At 40.1% G+C, this 22,401-nt stretch overlaps 3 protein-coding genes and 1 non-coding gene across 4 annotated transcripts; 1 reads left to right on the top strand and 3 right to left on the bottom strand.

The window, feature by feature from the left end:
* Nucleotides 1-448: 448 nt before the first annotated feature.
* fbxo30a (F-box protein 30a) lies at nt 449-4,563 on the top strand. Its single transcript, XM_005926093.2, has 3 exons — nt 449-635; nt 1,512-3,561; nt 3,666-4,563. The coding sequence occupies exons 2-3, from the start codon at nt 1,549-1,551 to the stop codon at nt 3,867-3,869; spliced, it is 2,217 nt and encodes a 738-aa protein (XP_005926155.1). The 5' UTR covers nt 449-635; nt 1,512-1,548; the 3' UTR covers nt 3,870-4,563.
* Nucleotides 4,564-4,686: 123 nt separating this feature from the next.
* On the bottom strand, nt 4,687-10,671 carry stx11a (syntaxin 11a). The gene is made up of 2 exons (XM_005926090.2): nt 10,505-10,671; nt 4,687-9,356 (listed from the first exon to the last, which is right to left on the bottom strand). The coding sequence occupies exon 2, from the start codon at nt 9,349-9,351 to the stop codon at nt 8,470-8,472; it is 882 nt and encodes a 293-aa protein (XP_005926152.1). The 5' UTR covers nt 9,352-9,356; nt 10,505-10,671; the 3' UTR covers nt 4,687-8,469.
* On the bottom strand, nt 7,169-7,251 carry trnal-uaa. The gene has a single exon. It is a non-coding gene; the product is annotated as a tRNA-Leu (tRNA).
* A 310-nt stretch (nt 10,672-10,981) lies between the features above and the next one.
* On the bottom strand, nt 10,982-14,696 carry LOC102300199 (syntaxin-11). Its single transcript, XM_005926088.2, has 2 exons — nt 14,528-14,696; nt 10,982-12,966 (listed from the first exon to the last, which is right to left on the bottom strand). Exon 2 carries the CDS (start codon nt 12,962-12,964, stop codon nt 12,113-12,115), a length of 852 nt encoding a protein of 283 aa, XP_005926150.1. The 5' UTR covers nt 12,965-12,966; nt 14,528-14,696; the 3' UTR covers nt 10,982-12,112.
* Between the last annotated feature and the right edge of the window lie 7,705 nt (nt 14,697-22,401).

Genomic DNA, 22,401 nt, shown 5'->3' with positions numbered 1-22,401 from the left:
AACAATGGTTCACTCCTTGAGTTAAGTGCCTTGTCATGCCGGTATGATTCATAGGTCAGTGTTAAGTAGCTTAACAAAAATAAAAACATTCCTCTGAAAATTAGTGAAAAGGCAACAAATGTCCAAAGAAATACTTTGAAAGACCTTTAGAAAGCCAGAAAAACTATTGCTCGAGACCACTTAAAAAATGACAGGAAACTGTCTCCTTGGAAGGAAAATATTAATTAAGGGTAGCTAATTAATATTATCTCGGGAGTCTATTCCCATTAAATTTCCCAGACTGCATCATAAGCACCCTAATAGTGATTATAGATGTAAAACTGCCCTCGGGGGTTTTCCCACTCTGTTTATTTCAGTGCTCTCAGGTCTGCCTCCATAAACCTAAATATGACCGGGACACCGGCCGGTTTACGTGATGACGTAGTACTGCGCCGCAGTATCAGGATCAACATAACTCCGACTGACCCCGAGCAGCGAGGAAGCAGCTGCAGCCTGTTCAATTCATAAGAAGATTTAAACACATTTAATACCGCGGGGTGTTTGTGTAGTCACAGTTTCCGTACTGCAGGCATCGACGGAGCTGTTAAAAGTTAGACAATATAAATAAAGCACACTCGGAGAGCCCAGCGACTCGGGTAAGTTGTTTGTAGAAGCTGTGAGCTAGCTAACTAATTAGGCTAACAAAGTGTAGCCGCTAACGCTAACCGGCTAGTCATGTTGTTGATGTTCTTTTGTTTACTTATTAAGATTTTTAAAGTTTTGTGACTTAGCTTGTCATTCTTTAACTTTATACATTGACACGTAAATGCATACTTGCCAAGCTGCAATTGGATGTTGTTAACATTTAATCTGTTGATGGATTGATGTGTTAGGAGTTGTTGCTGTGTTTTTGTTTGTGTTTTTAGCCAGTTGTGCTTGCGTAATTTAGACAGCGGTCGCCGGCCAAGGCATTAAAGACTTGAATAATAGCTCTTCTTTGTTGCACTGCATTGTTAGGGCTTGCAGCATTGTTGTGGGTCTTTAATATGATTGTTGTCCTCTTAGCTTGCGTTCATTATCCCACAAATCCCCTACACAAGCAGCATGACCAAATAAGCCCGGCGTTATAATTCAGAAGTATTTTGGTGGCTGTGTTGCACCCGGTTGGCAGGTTGAATTGTTCGCTGTTCTTGTTTTACTTGTTACCAGAATTCCTTGAAAAACTGAGGCAAGTTACAGGGCCTAAAGGTCAGGGTTCAGGCTTGCCTTGAAAGTCCTGGAAAAACTGGTGTGACCATGAAACCTAAGATGGGTGTTGTGAAATGTTACTGAATAGCGTAAAGGTTTACAGTGCATGTGGAGGGAATCGGTGACAGGGCTTTTTGAAGGCACATGTGTGCTATTAAATGGTTGCATAGATGGTATAATGTAACCCTAGACATGTTTTGTTCCAGCTAAACCTAAAAACAGGGGTGTTACCATGACGTGTGAGATTTCTCAACAAAATAAATCTATTTATCATTTTGTTTCAGGGTTGGACACCTTCTCCAGCTATCATTAGGGAAAAAAATGGAGACTCTACACCCCCACTGCCTTAAATGCATCAATAGAAGATGCATGGTGAGACCAGAGACAGGTGTTTCCTGTGACCTCATTGGCTGTCCTCTTGTCTGTGGGGCAGTTTTTCACTCGTGCAAACTAGAGGAACATCGTCTGCTGTGTCCCTATGAACGCCTCCCTTGCCTCAACAGTGGGTTTGGCTGCCCTTTCACTATTGCAAGGGTCAGGATGGCACAACACCTTGAGACGTGTCCTGCAAGTATAGTATGTTGTACTATGGAGTGGAACCGCTGGCCCGTCAGCTATGCTGATCGCAAGTCCTATGAAAACTTGAGCAAAGACTTCGATGAGGTGGAGCAGTTAGACATGGCTTTGGCTCTGCAGGATCAAAGGATGCTGTTAGAGTCCCTTAAGGTCACGACCACTGTGTCGAAGAATGGAGGTAAAGAATTAGATGAAAGTGATAAAATGGCCACAGCATCAAGTTTACCAGAGACAGTGTTAGGTAATGCAACAGTGGAAATGGAGGAAGAGCCCTTTAATGAGCTGTACAGGGCTTCAGTGGAGACGAGGAGAAATTTAGCTGCTGCCTTGGACATCCTCACTAATTCCAAGGACATTAATGTAATTGTTGGAAACTTAAATGGCGAAAAGACTGATAAGAGTGGAGCACTCCATAATGGAGAAAATGGTGATAGCCATGGTATTTATGTTGCTGAAGGCGGGAAGAATGTAGATATGCAAGAAAGTGACTCTGATTCAGAGTGCGAGCTGGGAGCGGTGGGCGGAGTGGAGAGCGCTGCTATAGGCGATGGAGAAGAAGATGGTATCAACTGGGTTGAAGAAAATGATTTTGTTGAGTTGCTTTTTGATGAGAAGGAAGATGACATTGATGAACCGATAAATGATTCCAACCTTGTCTGGCCAGAGATGCCTCAGAATTACATGCCTGTTGTAGCACTGGAACCTCCTGTGCCTCAACAAGAACCACTTGCACCTCCAATGCCATTCCTACTGTCTGATCATGTGAGAAATAACTTCTTGCAACACTTACCCACTGAACTCAGGTACAGGTGCCTGGAGCGTAAGCTACAGAATGTAGAAGTGCTTAGAGGAATAAGTATGTTTACATTTAATGGACGTCGGGCCCTGCTGTCAGATCCTTATTTGTTTCGAGCGAAGATGGAGGACAAGGCAGTTGACACATCTGACCTGGAGGTAGCAGATGACCCCATGGGCCTCCATGGCATTGACCTTATCACTGCAGCTTTGCTTTTTTGCCTTGGCGATTCTCCAGGAGGCAGAGGAATCTCAGACAGCAGGTTTGTTGATGGCTACCACATTGATTTTGGTACGCAAACATTCTCCTTCCCTTCTGCCATTCTTGCAACCAACACCATGGTGGGGGATATTGCTTCAGCTTCAGCCTGCGATCACGCCAGTCCACAGCTTTCCAACCCCAGCCCCTTCCACACTCTTAGACTGGACCTAGTGCTTGAATGTGTGGCCCGATACCAAACCAAACAGCGCTCCATGTTCACATTTGTGTGTGGGCAGCTGTTCCGACGAGATGAATTCTCATCTCATTTCAAAAATGTTCATGGAGATATTCATGCTGGACTCAATGGCTGGATGGAGCAGCGCTGCCCCTTGGCCTACTACGGCTGCACCTACTCCCAAAGACGATTTTGTCCATCTGTTCAGGGCTTCCGGATCATCCACGACAGGCACCTGGGTTCTTTCGGGGTGCAGCCTGGTTTGCCATTGAAAACTGGGGACACGCGCCTAAGAAAGAACTGCCAGTTTAGCTCTCAGTGTGACCAGTTCAGCAGTCTTCCATTTGAAATTTTGCAGCACATAGCAAGTTTTCTGGACAGCTTTAGCTTGTGCCAGCTCTCCAGAGTGTCCCGCATCATGAGAGATGTGTGTGCCAGCCTGCTGCAGATGCGTGGCATGGTTGTTCTGCTGTGGGAGAAGAAACGGCGTGCTGATGGGTCTCCCTCATGGCAGATCACAAACAAGGTTTGTCCACTTGCACACTCTTTAAAGACAGCTGAGAGCAAATTTCACTTGTCTGTCTTGTGCTCAGCACATGAAAATAAACAAATTTTCCTATTTCTGTTCAGGTGTGGCGATTCAGCACAGCCTTTGGTACAGTGAACGAGTGGAAATTTGCAAACATCGCCAGCATGGCTGATCACCTCAAGAAATGCAAATTTAACACAATTTCTCGTCGGGAGGAGGCGATCCCTCTGCCATGCATGTGTTTCACCAGAGAGCTCACAAAGGAAGGGAGGTGTTTACGTTCAGTTCTCAAACCAGTAGCATAAACAGTGAGGTCATCCTTCAGACTCCTCTGGGTCCTACAGAACTCAAATGCACATTTTTCCTCCAGTGTTTACAGACATTACGACTCTTCCGGCCTCAGAAAGACAACTCCTGGTTGAACTTTACCTGTGGTTCTCTGCTACACAGTGGAAACAGTCTTCAATCCCTCAAATAAGACAAAGCCAGTAGTGAGCTGGCATATACTTCAGCTGAGGCTGACCTGCTGCAGTCACACATCAGGACTATAAAAAAGCAAATCGAAGTTCTAGCGTTGTATCTTCCTCTCTGATATTAATCCTGGTGTACTGAAGTTGTATCTTTACCTACTCTGACACTGTGTAAATATCGAATGTTTTTGGTGTAGAATTTTTAAACAATTTTTTATATCAAAAAGTCAGTACCGTGCTTCACTGGTAAGAGTAGAGCCTTAACTTGAGATACACTTGATTTTTCTCGCCATGAGGTCGTTCAGAACATCTGTGAGATTTCTCCACTGCTTCACGCTAGAACAGTTACTGCTACCTAGAACGCTTTGACATCTTCTTTAGATACTTACTGTGACCATGTGTGTACTGCTTAGAACTCAGATTTCACAGCGTTAATTCTACATTTTCACATTGACCAAACGTCTGTGCTCCACTTTACAGGATTATTGAACTGCACCAGCATGAGCATGCTCACACCTTTTTTTTTTTTTTGGCATGTTTTAGCAGTCACAACAGTGGTCCACCCTCAACTTTTTTTCACACTTCTGACTAAGAGGCGGCTTTGTTAGTCAGGGTACAGAGACATGAAGCAACCCTATTTACCAGTTGAGTGTCAGTACTAATTTTTTTTTCTGTTTGTTTTTTAAGCCACGGTTGGCTTGTGGTTTTTTTTTACCAGCTATTTTGACAAGTAACCAGCAATTATTTAGAGGTTCTTTTCTTCAAAAATCTAAATGTAGCGAAGTCAAATAATGAATGTACCTGGTGAATCATCAGTGACTGGTTAGCAGGAAGCGTGGTTTCCTTCCCCTCAGTGTCAGACCTCAACAAATCCTGCAGGCCAGGTTCTAGGAAAAATAACGGGCACACACTTCCCTCCTTTAATAAGCACCATTAACTATGTTCATATTCACTATTTATCATGGTTTTCAAGTTGTTTTTTTCTTTTTGGCACTACATGTCCGCTATTTTCACGTATTGTTGGTGTCTCAGGGTCGTATCATGAAGCTTCGTCTCACCGTAGTGTATTTGAGAAAATTGCTGAAAATGCCACGACAGCTGGTCAGCTGCTTTATTATTACAGGATCCGTGGGGAACTGTTTCAGTATTATAGTGGTGTGAGTTGCAGTGCTGAAATAACATGGTTTTCATGTTTATCAGTAAGGTTTTGTTTGGTTTTTTTAAACGTATAAATCTTCGTGATTGGGCTTGTTGAACAATTTATTTATTTTTTTGTCTGAATTAAGAAATTTGATGTAACAAAACTTGTAGTTCCCATATATAGAAAGAAATCTTCAAAAACTTTTTGAAACTGGTTTAAAATGACAGACATGTCATTAGTTAGTGATGAAATATGGGTATGGTGTGTGTTTCTTTTTCTTTTGGATGTAGGAAAGCCCAAGCTGTGTCAAAACTAAACTGTCTTTTTCAGTTTGTGTGATTTCTTTTTTTTTTTTCTTCGTTTTTTTTGTACTGGTACATTTATTATTTTTTTGTTTTGTTTTAAGAAATGCAAGTCTGCCTCTGTTAGGTCTGGATTTGAATTACTGATTTGCACATGACGGCATGTACTGTAAAATTTAAATCCTAAATCTGACAGGTTGTCTTTGTTGAAGCAGCAAGAATGCTACTCCTTCCTGTTCTGCATGTAATGAGTCCAGTTACAGGCTAATTTATACAGTTTGTTTCTCAGGCACCACGCATTAATATTAGTACATTTTATGTCCTTTCTTATATTATAGAAAGAGAGACAGAAAGAATGAAATCAACAAAACCTGATGAGATGCACTAACTCTTTGGCGTTCAAGTTGTCAGAGTGAGTTGAATGAGGAACTGAGCATGCAAATCAGGCTTTTATTCTGTGGATGTTCATGCATGTAAGAGGTCTCCAGATCACTTTTTGTTTTGCAGTCTTTGCACCTGGAGTGTATCTGTATTTTGATCAGTATTTTGGGTTAAATTATCACTGCTGATGGGTTTTTTTTCTTTTCTTTTGTTTTGTTTGTTTTGTTTTTTTCACCACAGTATGCCAACTTCATTTGTTTGACTTTTGGTCCATTTTAATAAAGAGACTCTTGAGTTCTTAAATGTTTCGACTTTTAATCTTTTTCAGTATCTATCAGAGGTATGTCTGTATATTTAGATCAGGTGTACACTAACAGATGTTCTCTTCAGACCCACTTAGTCTACATATGATTGGTTCAAAAGCCATTTCAAACTGTACTCTAATATCTTTGTGTTTTATTCCTTCGTTTTGACCCATTGCAAAGGCAGAAGAATATAAATAGGACACATTGTCTTCTTTTAGTGCCAGCAAAGTCTTGAGAGATTTAATACAGTGTCTGTTAAACTGGGAAAACAATAATACAGCATTTGTGAAATAATATTTCCCTCACCGCTAGATGGCACCACATAAACAGACCTTCACCATCAGGGGTGCGAAACCGTCCACACAGGAAATATAAATAGGCCTCTTGGTACATAACATCTTCCACTGCGATGATGAGCCAGGATGTGATTTAGCTGTTGGTCCCCGGTTGGTGGGTTTTGATTCAAGATAAGAATGAAGAGAAAATAAAGTATAAAAGTCCTCATCATTGACTTCGTTTCAAATATTTGAATAAAAGCGTCACTGAAGAATGGCAATGATGAAAGCTTCTTCACGTGCATGTTACTTTGCAATTACGTCTCCTTTTGTTACAGCATTTGTAAATCTGTTAGAAAACATCAACTACTGCTTTTTTAGGGGCTTTTGAATATTTAAATATTAATATCTGCTACTGTACTGCCGTTTTGTTTGCATTTGGACCACACTGTGTAATCAAATACCTGTTAAGTCTCAAATCTATAGTGAGGCAGTGAGGCGTGCCCCTTGTATCCAAAATCTCTCTTAGTTTCTTAGCTGAACCAGAGTACATGCGTGGTAAGAAAAAAACAGACCAAACAATGGCTTCGCAACAGGAATCTCAAAGGAAGGTGACAATTATTACTGTGGGAGCTTAAGTGCAGAAAGGCTGACCATGAAGAGTGAAGTCGTCCTGAAGTGCATAAGACTGCACGCATTTCCTCCAAACATCGGTTAAAACTTCCGTTTTTACCAGGAGTGGGGTTCGAACCCACGAGGACTATTGTCCATTGGATCTTAAGTCCAACGCCTTAACCACTCGGCCATCCTGGTGAGTGCACGTGCACAGTCAGCGCATGGCTCACATCAGATAAAGCCGTGTGACTCCAGCACGCACAGCTACCAGAGGCGTGACGCCACAGTTCAAATAAACGCGCTCTTGTCGGTAAATGCCCCCAGTAGAAACCGCACAGCACTGCTGAGGAAGTGCAATCATTGCAGCCCTGAAACTCATTTCAACACAGAGTAGAGGCAGTTAAGTCTGAAAACTCCCACAGGTACACAGCAGTCTGAGTCACAACACCCTCAGTTTACCAGCTGATGACTGGGATTCCCCCAGTGAGGGATGGGCTGGCCCAGAGGCACGGGGAAATAAGGGTTTTTAAATTTTACTACCATCACAAAGGGCAGTGAGATAGGCCTCCTGTGCAAACAGAAAGTCCTCTGACCTGTTTAGTTTGCCATTCTGTTCTGTTTCTCCTGTAACATTACCTGTGCAAACACCGCATTAAGTCAGGCAAACTGCCCTGTTAAAGAGATTTCACTGGCTTTGGTGACGTTGGTTGTCTGGCAGTGATAAACAAAATCATTGACTTTCTAAAGTGGAGCTGACACACAGATATTTGTGTGTTTGTGTTTTTTTATGTGAAGCAACACGTGGAGGAAAAGCACAGCCTTGGCTTGTAGCTGGTGATGATATACATGGGGGTGGCTAACATATAGTTGCACAATCCTCACAAATCTAACTTGCCTCCCCAGCTAACCACAATTGCTGGTTGAGCTGTGATCAGTGTTTCTACACACTTGTGAAGCAATGGTTGCAATAAGAAACACGTCTATAGCAAGTACCGTTTCCAAGCTTAGCTGTAGATGCACATTCAAGTTGTCCAAATATAGCCACTCCAAGGCATTTATTTATAAATAAAATCATACTTTATGGGCTTAAATATTGCAGACTGTACAAAGCTAAAAGTTAAACAAAGCTGCAAGCCACATGAAATAATAATTTCGATGTTTTTACAGCAGTCGTGTATGCATAAGCTGCTCTCAGTAGCAATCAGGAAATGTACCATCATCGCACTGTATATATTTGCATATGTGCATGTGGTTTGAATCACTCTGACTAGTTGGTATCAACTCAATAAAGAAAATGATACCAGAATGTGATATCTGGACACATCTAGAGCAGCAAAAAGCTTTCATGTGGAAACATTTGCAGAGAAAGCGGATTTGAATCAAATGTTCTGGTAGGGGGCGGGAACTGGTGGCGCCTCATTTACAGCATGGGAAACAACAACAAAACAGCTTCTTGCATGGATTGCTTTTCTTGTATTTCACAGCCTGCTTGATCTGCGCTGAAGCTTTGGCTACATAGTCCTCTGTTGCCCCTACATTTGCTTCTATGTTGTCCAGCATGCAGCCCTGCTGCTCCACCAGCATCGCCATCTGGAAAAAAAGGTCATGAATGTCCCTAATGCGGCCCTCCAGCTCCAGCAGCTCCTTGTGCCTGTTCTCAATCTCGTTGAGAGCAGATCTGGCAGTCCTCCCTTCCAGCAGGAGATTATCTGAGAAGACGTTCCACTTGCCCGTCTCAGTCATCTCGTCTATCTGCTCCCTGGTTACCTCCTTGCCCATGATCTCTGCTTGCCTCTGGATGCGGGTTTTGCAATTCTCCCTTTGCGCCATTTCAGCCTCATTGTATTCAGACATGGCACTGTGGAAGGCGCTGGTCAAAGACACATACTGCGAGCGCACCATGCGAGCCAAAGCTGATGTAACTCCGTGGTCTTCCTCCAGCTCCTTGCTCAGCTTCCCCATTTTTTCCAGCTTTTTATAAATGGACTCCCCTCTGGCCTTGATGTCTCGTCCCAGTGCGTTGGAGTCCCGCTTGATGCTGCTGATCCTCCTGACTGATGTGAGGAACCTGGTGTTCTGCTTCCCCAGACGTTTCACATCCATTCTGAGCAATTGGATCTCCTTCCTCATCGCTTGGGCATCCTTGTAGATGCCATCCATCATGTCCTCACCCTCAAACACAATGGCGTGTTGCTCGAGAGGCTCCTCATCCTCACCGGCGAGTCTCTCGTTCTCCGTGGGCTTGTACTCCTGCTCTGCAGGCGTGAAGGCCTGCAGCTCAGTCAGTCGGTCCTTCATCTTACCTGCAAGAGTCACAGACATTTATTCACCTCGCTAATGGAATTGTGGGAAACGCACTCTTTACTCTGTGGTGAAGAACTAGATAAAAAACTAATATCAAAAATTCTTACAACTTTATTTTGCTGGCTTTGCTCCTCTTCATCTTATTTCCTGTCACATGTATACTGTTCATATTAAACATAGCAGAAGTTTCAAATAGTGAGGTCAGCACATGCAAGAAAACAACCAGGCTTTGGACTGTTGTTTCTACTTTCAGCTCTATATGATGTCACTTTTTACATTTACTTTTTACATATATCCTTAACATGGTCATCTCAGGCACACAGCTCTCTGGCCTTGAGCACAGAAGCCCCACCCATCTGTATTCAAGCCCTCTGTTTTCAGCTAATCAGAAGAAAATTGGAGTAAAGGTCGGTGGCCATAAAGAGAGAGGACTTAAAATGACTTATTTGACACGTTAACTTAAATGTTTGAGATTATTCTGAAATGTGAATCACGCAAAGCTACACAAGTTAAGTTACAGTTTTTTTTAATGTGTGGAAAACCTCCGGTCCCTTACAGAATGAAACTGGATATTGGATAGCAAATAAGATGGGTCATGTTCTTTGGTCATTTCCTTTCAATGTTGCACTGAAACCTCCTGTTAACAGAGAGAAGGAGGGGCTGATATCACACTGAGTTCTTCTTTTGATATGTTATTATTAACATTAAGGCACAAATGTTAAGTCTCACTTTTAGATAACGATAACAGCTTTTGATGTACAATCCAAGGTGGCTGTAGGTCAGTGAAAAATCCTCAAAAGCAAACTGGTGAGTTACTTCCTCAGCTGTATCACTCTCATCATCATGAGATAGAAGTTATTTTAAAAGTTCCTGTCCTTCAGGAAGCGGTTATTTCCTGCTAAACCAATCCATTCCTGAGGTGCACTGTGATGTAGATAATGTTAAAAATCCTCACTAAAGTGAAAAAACCACATCAGAGAAGCGCAAAGCATCCTCTCCCGTGATAAGGTGAGATCGGGAGGAAACAGAATAGCTCGAAAGCAATCTTTTGATACAGAAATCGACCTGTATGATACAATACACCTATGTATCGATTACTGAGCCTATATCTATATAGAGAGTACAACAGAAGGCGCAAACAGCCTACCTTTTTGTGTCTTCCACCGATACTAGAGAATCAAAGTCCCAAAAGCAGAAGGGGCGAGTACGGAAAGACTCATTTCCTCTTTTTTGTCTCGGTTATAAATGCAAATTTCAACATGTACCAGAGTCAACTTGGTATTTTTGAAGGAGGTCTTGCATCACGTCCTATACATTACAAGTGACACGCTGACATTACACTGCCCGTATACCCTGCAGCGGGTATTAATGCGGAAGATAACGCCTTTTCCCCTTTACACATTTCACTGCTTTTCGGGTTTGATTCCAGGAAGGAGGTGTAGGTCAGTCACAGTCATTATATATGGTGGTTTTTTATGTCAAATCCTGCGCATTTGGAATTTGCGCAATAAAGGTTTTGTGTTGTAAAAACCTTTTAGATTCACGAGTCGACCACGAATCTCAGTCATTTTCATTTTAGCTTAAATTCTTCGCTGTGAAGATAGAAAAGAATACAAGAAGCACGAAAAAAGAAATTCATCTTATTATACTAACATAAAAACGCGATTAGAAGTTCAACACTAACCTTGAAAACGGAAGGAAAGCCTCGACATAAAACACATTTAGTGTTCAGGAACAAGTGTTTGACACAAGTGGAAAGTGCAACCCCAATATTTTTACATGTGGTTTTAATGATCAGGTCTAAAAATATACAACGAGTATTAAAATTTACATTTCTGAGAGAAAGGGGGAGGGGGGAGGGGGGCGTTACAACACTGGGAGTCTTGTAACCTGTAATAAGCAATTTTCTTTGGTAGTTGGGCAAGGAAAAGCCTTCATAATTGCTTTATATGTAGGAACAGAAAAAGTGCTATGGCCATTTGCTCCATTTAGTCAGCTGCAACAGTCCTGTGTTGAAAAAGTGAAAATGTATCAGAGTATTTAAAAAGCTGAAGTTCTCGCAATGTCAAATTACAGATGATAAAGATCAAGCTGAAATGAAGAAGCGATAGTTACACAAGGGTTTTTTTTAAAATTATTATTTTACTTAAGGGGGACAAGTCACACAGACTTAGTATAGGCTGATATCCAGACTGCTGACACTGTCCTTTGGCTGGTATCATACAGTTACATGAGCAAAGGCTTTATCAACATTTGAACAGAAATCATTAATGGTTACAGGCATACCAGCCTGTTAATGGCTAAACTTTTATACTTCCATCAATAAAGGCCGCATTACAATTTCACATAAAATCACATAAAGTCTAAATATACCTAAAATAACAATCTAAAATCACCTAACTTAAGTATTTAAGGTTAAATATTAACAGTTCTATGAGTCTTTACATTAGCAATTGCACTTTGCTTTTACAGATAAATGCCTTAAATAAATATTTTACTATAGATCTATTTTTAAGCACCTATACAATTCAGGCTTGCAGGAAGTGGAGCTCTTCCCAGAGAAACGGAGAGTCGGCCAATTGGTGGGTCTTGTTTTATGATGACCAGCGCAACTTGGCTTCATCACCATCAGTGTTCAAACCTTTCTATTAGTGGCGCCATCTACTGTGCTCCCATCTGTGGGTGTATCCTGGAAGCCAGTGCGATTCATTAAAAGTTTCACCATATTTCAGAATCAATAAAAGCTTCATAAGACCTAATTGTGATAACATGGAAAGCAGGCGCAAAACAGCTTCTTGAAGGGGTTGTTTTTATCAGATTTAATGGCATTATCCAAATAGACCCTGCTTTCCAGAATGATCACACCAACATTTTGAACATTTTTCTGGATGTTTTCCACTCCTGTTCCCTGCTCCTCCATGAGGACAGCCACATCTAGGAACAGTTCCTGGATCCCCGCGATTCTCTTCTCCAGCTCCTGCAACTCACGGTGCCGGCTCTCTATCTGCATTAGTGCAGACCGGGTAGATTTCCCTTGTATCTGGATGCTGAACACAGTCAATTCTTCACCCTCCATCATCTCCTCCAGCTCCTCCATGCTAACCTCCTTACCCACTATCTCCATCTGTCTCTGGATCTGCTTTTTACAGGCTTCCCTGTGGTTCATCTCTGTGTCATTGTAGCTGAACATCACCTCCCGCAGAGCGTTGCTCAGGCAGTGGTACTGTGTTCGAGCAATGCGCACTGTGGGGTCCAAACTGCCGCGCTGGACCTCCAGTTCACCTCTGAGGTTATTTAGCATATGCAGCCTCTGCAACACAGCTTCACCTCTGCGTTTAATATCTGCCCCGATTGCGTTGGAGTCCCGTTTTATCACAATGGAGTCTGAAGTCTTATTCAAAGCCTGATAGTTTACGTCCTTCAGATCTCTGATGTCATTTTGGATCTGCTGGATTTCCAGACGTATCAGCTGGGCCTCCTTCAGGACATCATCCAGCTCATTATCTCCAGCTGTTGCTTCATGATCTGATAGGTTATCTAGCTGCACTGTACTGAAACCCTCAGTGTCAGTCTGTACCTGATGCAGGTGTCCCAGTCTGTCTCTCATGGCTGGAAGGAAACAGAAAAAAGGTAGATTTACTCATCTGGGAGAAAAGGTTTATCCGTGACTTGAAAAAAAAAGCATCACATACAATATATTTAGTGTTTAGCAACTTTTAGAGGCAATGAGCAACCATATTCTTCGTTTGTAGTCATGTTTGAGGCCAGTCTTCAGCTTCTAAGGGAGGTATTTGGCTCTTTGGCTACTAAAGTTGAAATTAAACTATGTTGAACAGCTAGGTGTGTGTCTGTGTGTGTGAGCAGACTGCTTTTTCAGAAAAAAGCAGTCTGCAGCAGTTCAAAATGATGACGATGGGAGAAGTGAGTGTCTTAAAGTAAAAAAACAAACCCCCAGCGTTATGAAGCTGAGGAGATTATTATCATCTGTGGGTTCGTGAGTACGTGCAGTGCGTTGTGTAAATTAAAATAAATAAACAGTAAGCTTTGCAGCTGCTTTTAGTTTTTATTTTTCCAAAGTAAATGAATAAAAACATTTCAAATTGAAATTAAAATAAATATTTACTCCTCAAACTTGGTTTAATTGATTACAACTAAACATCTTACTGCTGAACCGACCGCCACCGCCTGACCTTTTTACCCTGAATTGGCTGTAACATCCCTGCTGAAGACATAAATGCTTCCTGTTTTACAAGCTAAAACAGAAAAACACCAAGAGAAAGCTGTTTCCCAGCTAATGACTGTAAAGCTTTTATTCTGTTAAGCTCATCTTACAAAATAAAACACAAAGGTTTTGTAATCAGTGCATAGCACCGTGGCACATTTTCTACATCTCCAGTATCGAGTAATCTTAGATGAATTCTCCTGATCCACTAGGACGTGTAGTCTGTCAAAGACTTGCCAAACAAGTTCTCAAACAGAGAAGCTGTTGGATTTTTTCTTTGTTGCAATACTTTGAATTAAAGTGTTTTAAGCTTTGGTGACGGTTTAGCTCCCAAGCAGATCAGGTAAACATGAGCCTCAAGGCTGAATGCAGCAGCTCAGGTTTGATTTGGACTTGAGGAACTTTAACACTCTCATTTCCTACTTTCCTGAAAAGCCCCACCCCCCAAAAACAAAAATAATAATATTAAAATTATGTTAAGCTTAACTCAACAAAAACAACAGAAGAAAAGCAAATCATGTTACTGATCACCATCATACAAAGCAGACATGAACTCAGTCACAAGGAAGTCTGGTTGGATTTAAATGATTTTTACAATAGATAATACAAATTTTACATTATTGAAACATATCTATTATTCTGAGCACTGAAAAAGCCTTATTGGGATGTGAATACTTTCTGTAAACATTAACAGTGTAAAGTACATGGACATAGCTGTATGATTTTGCCAGTACTGGCCCTTTTCTTTAAATCAGTAGTAAATCACACATCATATGATTCATCAAGACAAATTCGCCCTTTCTATCAGATGCAGTATAAACTCACTAACAGTTTAATGTCTTATATCATGATGCTGTGCTGACAACATTTGCACTAAAAAGGCCCCCTGAGCAAACCTAAAGAATATAAAACCTATGAAGCTATGATTATAGAATTATTATATCTTACTTGTATTGTTCTTAGTTAGCCGTAGATGAGTTTCAGATACTTCCTTGTCCTCTGTAGTTAAAGGCGATCATGAAAATGGGAGTTCAGTCCAGTTAGTAGAGCGATGGCTGCTTTAAGAGCAAGTGATTTTTTAAAACTGTTAACCATCATCTCTGATAGACCTGCTTATGAGGAAAGGTTTTTAAAAACAAAACTTTCTGCATTCCTCTCGTGTCACGTGGAGACGTGAGGTGACGTACAGTATGACAAAGCCATGCTTGTTAACGATTTAACATAAAAATGAAACACTCGTGCTTACATTTCACCTCTGTTATCATCACCTTTACCGCACTGCTTTTTTAAAAAAAAATAGCGTTCTCGGGTGTTGTTTTCTATCAACAGAAATGGCAATGAAGGGGGTAAATGGCTGTGCTGAGGCCTTGACAAAGCACATATAAGATAACATCAGGGATAGAGGTCACTGACTTTGGACACACGACATGTTAAAAAAAATAAAGAGGAAGTATTTGAGATAGCTTATCTTCCAGAGGGGTGGGACCAAAATGTTCTTATATGATAAAAACTCAAGTCTAAAAAAAAAAGAAAAAGAAGAAGACATGAAACACTGCCTTTTTTAGTTAATACTTCTACATCCTTTCCTGTTTCATGAAACACAATCTAAGTGTGAAGCCACCAACCATCAAGTGATTTTCAGTCATGCAGCCAGAAAAAGAAACTCAAGCTGAATAGATCATTCGGTGCATAGGCTGCATGTGCATGAGCAGTAATTTCCATCGGCCTACTGAGTTTCTGAGTCACTGGGATTGTTTCTCACGGGGGATTTTTTTTGAAGGCCAACGTGTGCCCTATAGCTGTATAAGCATAACTGACACTTTACTCTTAAGACAAAAGCATAAATGAAACCATGTGAAGTTAAAAATTCCCCACTAAACCACAACCAGCAGTAGTGTTCTCTTTCACCGTTTCTGTTTTTAGCACATTTCTCACTCGCCTTCTTAAGACCTGGTGTCATGGGCTAATGGAGAGAGGACACAAATGTAGTACATAAAGAGAAACTGGGTATTGACTAAAAAAGGAATAAAAGAAAGCTAAACAAAGGGCAAAAAGATTACCCCAACACAGCACAGGAAGGACAATTAAAGAAAGACAAGGAGAAAGAGGAAGACTGGACTATATATAGACTGTGGACTAAATGGGGAATAACAGACAGAAGAGGAAAAAGACACAAGTGAAACACAATCACAACATCCTTTACTTCACAAAGGGGGAAGGAAAATTAAAAAGCAAACTGTTAAATTTAAGCAGAAGACAGCTGATACTAGACACTAAACATGATAACACAGAAGGTGGAAGAATATGGAGGGGAAACATAGACAAGGGAAACACTGTGGGAACTAAAAACCCCAAAAGAAGAACTTCCAAAAACCACACAGGAAACAGAACTCAAATTTTAAAAAAGAAGCTAAAGCTCAACATCATTAGAAGAAGACGCCAAAACAGGATTCCAGAATTAAACCTTCACACAAAATCCTAGAAAATCCTTAAAGACTAAGAAACCTGGTTCATTTTTTGTGGTCGATGACAAGAAGCAAATTCTAACACATGCATTTGTTGGTCAATTGTCTGTTCAAATCACAACAAAGCAAAAGACCAAAGGATCGACCCCTAGATGGCAACAAAAATAAATCGTTCAGTCAGAACATCTCAAATTAGAACCTGAACTTTGTTTTTATAGTTTAACTGTCACCTACAACTTTGAGCAACGGAAATATTGACCACTTTATTTCATTTATCTCTATACAAGAGTGAAAGGGAAGTTTTACAAGATGCTAGTGAGACCTGCTGTGATGTATGGTTTGTGACGGTGGCACTAACAAAAAGACAGAAGGTGGAGCTGGAGGTGGAGGAGCAGAGCTGAAGACAGACCGGGATGGACAGGATTAGAAAGGAGTGCATCAGAGGGATGGCTCAGCAAACAGAGTTAGAGAGGCATGCAGCATCTATCTGGGTGGTGCAGAGAGCTATTTTCAATATACCAGATCAAATGTTTTTTACTTGACAAAAATTCACAGTCAATAAGTGTAAAATGATCTGATATTTCATGTAGAGCCAAGAAAGTAAAAAAAAAACACATAAAAAAAACAAGTAAAACAAAGATTATACACAACTTTAATGAAAAAGCCCCAGAATGCTTGGGATTTAGTGGTTCTTCTAGTGGTTTTGCTGACATGGTTATGCTCAGTTTGTCCAGTTAGAGGGAAGGGATGATCTGTTAAGCACTACCTCTTCTGCTCACTCACTTCAATCTTCTTCTTCTATCCAGCTTGCTGTGCCTTCTTTCTGCCACACCCTCACGGGAAGCAGAGCTTTCAGCTGCTCTGCTCCCAGGCTGTGGAACTCTCACCCCCCAGATATTAGAAGCACTGGTTCTCTCCCCCAGTTGAAATCAACTCAAAACCCATCTGTTCAAATCTGCATATTCACTGTGAATTTATTGTTTGTTTATTTTATCTTGTGCTTTTTGCTTTTATTGTTCTTCATTGTAATTGTTCTATTATGTGTTTTATTCTATTGTTAAGTGTCCTTGGGTGTCTTGAAAGGTGCTTTTAAATAAAATGTATTATTATTATGAAAATTTTTCTGAAATTGTATTATTTATCGTAAGAATAACAGTCTCTTCAGCAGTGTTACGGAGACTTGGAGACCTATGCTTTTTTGTGACATTTTTCTGGCCCGCTTTACTCCCCCTTCAACCATCACAGAACCCCTGGAATAAATTCTGAGACCCACTGGTTGCTCAGACATCTTGCATCTTAAAACGAGCCACTTTGAGGTGGTTTGGATGCCTCCTGGAGGCCTTCCTTTGCATGTGCTCCAGGCAAGCCCACCTGGGAAGAGGATCTTGTCTAGCTGGAGAATACCTTGGGAACCCTCTGGAAAAGGAATATTAAAAGTATTGACTTTTTTAAATTTGTTTTTTCTGCATAACAATAAGTTCTTTTTCATATATCTTGTGTTTGTACTTAAAAGGCGACTTCACCCATGAAACACATTTCTTCTTACACATTTTTCTGTTTTGGATCTCTAACCTTGAGAGAAGTCTAATACTGAATGTGATACTAATGGCACTTAACTTGGTAGTGCTCAAAGCTAAAAAAACAAAAAACAAGAAAAAGCTCTGAAAGCCCCAGCTGCAATATCTCTTTCTAGAAACCCCGAGGGCAGTTTTATGTAGGAACTACTTTTATTTCTATTGAACTCTTCCCCCTGCGCCTGAGGACAGGCTAGTGTTGGTGACACTGTGGTATAAACAGTGATGGCTGAGCTGCACGTTTCTTTTGGTTCAAGTATGTAGAAAGAATGATGTACACCAAAGGAAAAACATATCAATTAGAGGTGAACTTCTGCCAGAGATTCACTTTTGCCACATTGTCTGTGCAACATGCCTCAAAGTCTATGCAATATGTTGAAGTATTTATTATATCCAGCAGATGTCAGTGATAAAACAATCAGGTCTCAGGGCCACAGATACAACAGTACTTTAATCTGCTCCAGCAAAGCTCATTAAGTTTCCAAAAAAACACAAAAACAAAAACAAACAAACACATACACACAACCAGCACAAAACGAGCAACTAACTAAAGACTAAGCTTTATACTTCTCCAAGTCATATGTAAACATATGCAGCTTACATTATTGTTTTAACAAATTTCTGTTATTACCTTTTGAGACAGATGGTGATATTAAGAAACATCACATAAGATTAAAAAGCATGTGCATTAGACTTATGGATCTTTATTTTTGTGGACAGTTTTTATTTTTAGATATTTTCCCAAAGATATTCAGGCTTTTTATAGATTGCAGTGTTTAACTTATTTTCAGCACCAGATGCAGCTAATAAACAAAAAGAAGGGGGAAAAAAGGGGGAAAAAAGAAAATACAAATTGAAAGTTCCAGTTAAATTCATGTAATCTGTTTTTTTCAGTCAGCTGGTTCTAATTTAAGCAGCTACTAATCAATAAACCATGTTGCATGAGATTCATATGTACATTTCCCTGGTCACAAGTTGTGATCTGGGCATGTGATCAGCAAACTAACTCTTAACATCAGACTCTAACTTTGACACTCTCTGCACTGTTTCTCAAAGGTCCAGACCTACCAGGCTCAGTTAAAGAAACACTGGGAAACTGTTCATTGTGAACTAGCCAAGACTTCTTATTCTTAATGAAAAGCTGCAAATCTGCTAAACTCAATGACAAAGGTCTACTTTGTGCACTTGGACAGTTGAACAAACCATAACACTGTAACACTTTGCCACGTTCCTCTGCAAATTTCCCTTTTTTTAAATGGAAATGTGAGTTTTACCTTCAGAACGTTTTGTTACATAACGGGATCGCAATGTAATGGGTCAGAGCATAAAAAAGTGCCTTCTAAATTCTAGGTTTTACTGATAAGATCCAGTAACTATAACCGTCTTAAAATATATCTGAAATTCCTATTTAAAGTACAAAATTGGTGTCAAATTAATCAAATATTTACTAACTGTGATAAGATGATTACCTCTGTAGAACAACATGCTTAATGCGATATATTACAGTTGCTGTCTCTGTGTGTTTTCCCCAAAAGCAAGCTGCAGCCATGTTTATAGTATACTGATTTACAGTTAATCACATTTTCTGCAGTTCTGTAACATATACGGTGCAACTGTGCAGTGCAAAGATTTAAAAAAAATAGCTGTGTTAAAAAAAAAAATTTTATACAGTGCAATAAATTCCGTTCAGACATAAAACTTGAGTCATCTGTTAGGTCTGAATTTTATACATAGTCCTTTATGATAGCACAAAATGCACAGGTAGATGAAGAGGACATGTACACACATGCAAGCTGACTCACGGAGACCCCCTGCACTTTTATTACATTATGTAGCATTAGGCCTCAACAGCTAGGCTGCTGTAATCAGTGGAGAAAACATCAGCTGTTTTCACTTATCCAAAGTTGTGACTCTAATTAAGTGAGCTTATTAACTTTGTACTAAGGTTCACATAACAGCACCAGTGTCTCAAAGAGTTTGATCAAATCAACATGAATGCCTGTCATGGGTTTGCAGAAGTTTCTCTGCTCTAAGCTTTCCCAAGGTCTCATTTTATCCACCTTGGTGACATATCATACTGCTTTTTCACTGAGGTGAAGAGAGGACGTCACTGCTTCTATTACAATATGAAGCAAAATTAGTGCACATATTTAATGCCTTTTAGCTTTAGAAGTTTAAAGGAAGATTTAGAGCATATGTTTAATAATCAAAAAGCTTTGCAAGAGGAAAAATCTCACTTCATTGTTGTGAATGAAGATGTTTTCTTTTCAAATTGATACAAATTTAATAAAAATAAAATTGGATCTGATCAAAAAAACCACAGACACAAATGATGGGATTTTCCTAAAATAATCATCTAGAGACAAAAACAAGGATTTATGACACCACATCATAATAAGAAATTATGAAAGGAAAGTTCTAAATAAAATGTAAAAACATTAGAGAACCAATTATAAACTGTAAATACTGAAGATGGATTGTTTTGCTGAAATCTTAAAACTGATGGACAACTATGCAGCCGGGACTGTTTGCCAACAGCAGTATTAAACCGTCTGTCCAGCACGGGCAGTAACAAAGGTCAGTCCACAACAAATAATAGCAGAGAGATTCAGTGTCCAGTAGGCCAATCAGACCAATCAGTCTGGTCCTAATTCTTTTTCAGAAGAGCATTAACAAGTTTAATCTTTTTATGAAAGTTAAAATGTGGGGTAAACAAGGGAGGGTTTTTTCTTCCTATCTCCAGCATTGGCTGAGACTAATCTGTTTAAAGTCCCACAACAATAAAACCTCACCTCAGTCAAAATAAGCAAACCGTTTAGAGCTGGAATATATTATTTCATGCACTTGTTATAGGTGTAAGTGACTCAGCTGGTTCCTTTAAGGCCTCATTCCCCTTTAGCATGCTCTGTGTCTTGAAATCTATTTTTGCATTAGCTAATGATTTTCATCTTGTTTTATGTCTGCAGTTTCTGGCAGAAACAATTATACCTATGCTATATTGCACTTACAAACATGTTTTGTTTTGAGTGAGCAATGCTGCATCTCCAACAAGAGCTGCTCAGCAAACACATACGCTACAGGTTGGTGAGAAAATAAATTGAAATCCTGAATGAGTGGAGTGTATAACAGTATATAACAAAGGCTACTACAGCTTTTCTGAAGACCTTCCTATATATGTTGACCAGACACTTTATTAGGCACAGCTTGCTAACATTAGGTTAGACTTGCTTTTGCCTTCAGAAAGGCCTTAAGTCTTTGTGGCACAAAATCAACAAGATGATAGCATCACACAGTCTTACATCCTTCATGCAATCTTACAACATCGCAAAGCTGCTCTATTGGATTGCGATCTGGTGACTGTGGAGGCCACTTAACTGCACTGAACTCAGTGTCACATTCAAAAAAGCAGCTTTTGGTGATCTGAGTGTTGTGACATGTGTTATCCAGCAGGAATCAGCTCTCTGAAGATGTGGTCATTAAGGGATGGACATAATCTGCAACACTATTTAGGTAGACTGTGGTGTTTAAACAGTCCTCATTTGGTACTAAGGGGCTCAAAGTGTGCCCAGAAAATGAACCCCACATCATTATAGTCTGAAATGTTGACACAAAATAGGATGAATCTATCCTGTTCTAGGGTGACAAGAGTGGCACCTGGTGTGGTCTTCTGCTGCTGTAGACCATCTGCTTCAGGGTTTGTTGTGATTCAGAGATGCTCTTCTGGATACCTTGGGTGTTACGACTGGTTATTTGAGTTACGGTTGCCTTTCTAGCAGTCTGTTCAGTCTTCTCTGACATCTGCTATCAACATGACATTTTCTCCAAGAGAACTGCTGCTCGTTGGATAGTTTCTCTTTTTTGGACCCATTCTGCTTTTGTGGGAAAGCAGAAGATTATTTCAGTTTCTGAAATACTCAGACCAGTCTGTCTGGCACCATCAAGCACAGTCATTTAAATCACATTTGTCCTTTTTCTGATGCCCAGTTTGAACTACAGCAGGTCATCGTGACCATGTCTACATGCCTAAATACACGGAGTTGGTGTTGGCTATGTGATTGGCTGCTTAGATACTTACAGGTGTTCCTAAGAAAGTGAGCAGTGATTAGGGTGTGTTTTATTTATAGTTGCCTAAAATTCTGAGTTTGGCCTTACTCATTACTTTGGCATCTAAGTAAAAAATTGCCATGACCATCATAAAGCATATGTGTAATACTGGAAAAAAAAAGCTATGGAACAAAGACACCCCCCCGCCCGCCTGCCAAAAACTAAACAAAAACTAAACTAAACAAACAAAAAAATAATCTACCACATTATCTTGCCTAAACTGGCATTATCGTGTAAGTCCAAACACTGCAGTGCTAGTGCTCATAAAAGAAGTTTCAGCAAAACGCTTTAATGAAAGAAATGCAGCTTAACAGATAAACACATTATTAGTTTATCTTTTATTTTTTCACAGTCAGAAGTCAGACTGCAAGGGGTCAAGCTTTTGAAGCAGCCTTTTCTAAAACGAATCTTGTATTTTAGGCAGACTGTTGTGTGTTTGTCTGCCCTGCTCATGATATTCTGCCCACACGCCTCAGTTTAACCACCAAATCGAATTAAGTCTGTTTTGCTCAAGAGGTACATTTGACCAGTCAGCTGATTTTCATTTTCAAGAAAACTTTTTTGCCAGCTTTAAAATATTTGATCATTTCCATACGCTCTATGCTGTTATGAAATATTGTTTGTGTTGGACTGGTAACAGATCAGCTGATCAACACTAAATACCAAAAAAGAAACCCTC

The sequence above is a fragment of the Haplochromis burtoni genome, unplaced genomic scaffold, assembly GCF_018398535.1.
Source record: "Haplochromis burtoni strain Fernald_Lab_line unplaced genomic scaffold, NCSU_Asbu1 Contig_85, whole genome shotgun sequence".
Taxonomy (NCBI): Eukaryota; Metazoa; Chordata; class Actinopteri; order Cichliformes; family Cichlidae; genus Haplochromis; species Haplochromis burtoni.
This window is presented reverse-complemented; position numbering and strand designations above follow the sequence as displayed.

What these genes read in the sequence shown, in the direction of transcription:
- stx11a (XM_005926090.2), bottom strand. Translation starts at nt 9,351, where the DNA reads ATGAAGGACCGACTGACTGAGCTGCAGGCCTTCACGCCTGCAGAGCAG.
- fbxo30a (XM_005926093.2), top strand. Translation starts at nt 1,549, where the DNA reads ATGGAGACTCTACACCCCCACTGCCTTAAATGCATCAATAGAAGATGC. An exon ending in CATGGCAGATCACAAACAAG is followed by an intron (nt 3,562 to 3,665) that starts GTTTGTCCACTT and finishes ATTTCTGTTCAG; the next exon opens with GTGTGGCGATTCAGCACAGC.
- LOC102300199 (XM_005926088.2), bottom strand. Translation starts at nt 12,964, where the DNA reads ATGAGAGACAGACTGGGACACCTGCATCAGGTACAGACTGACACTGAG.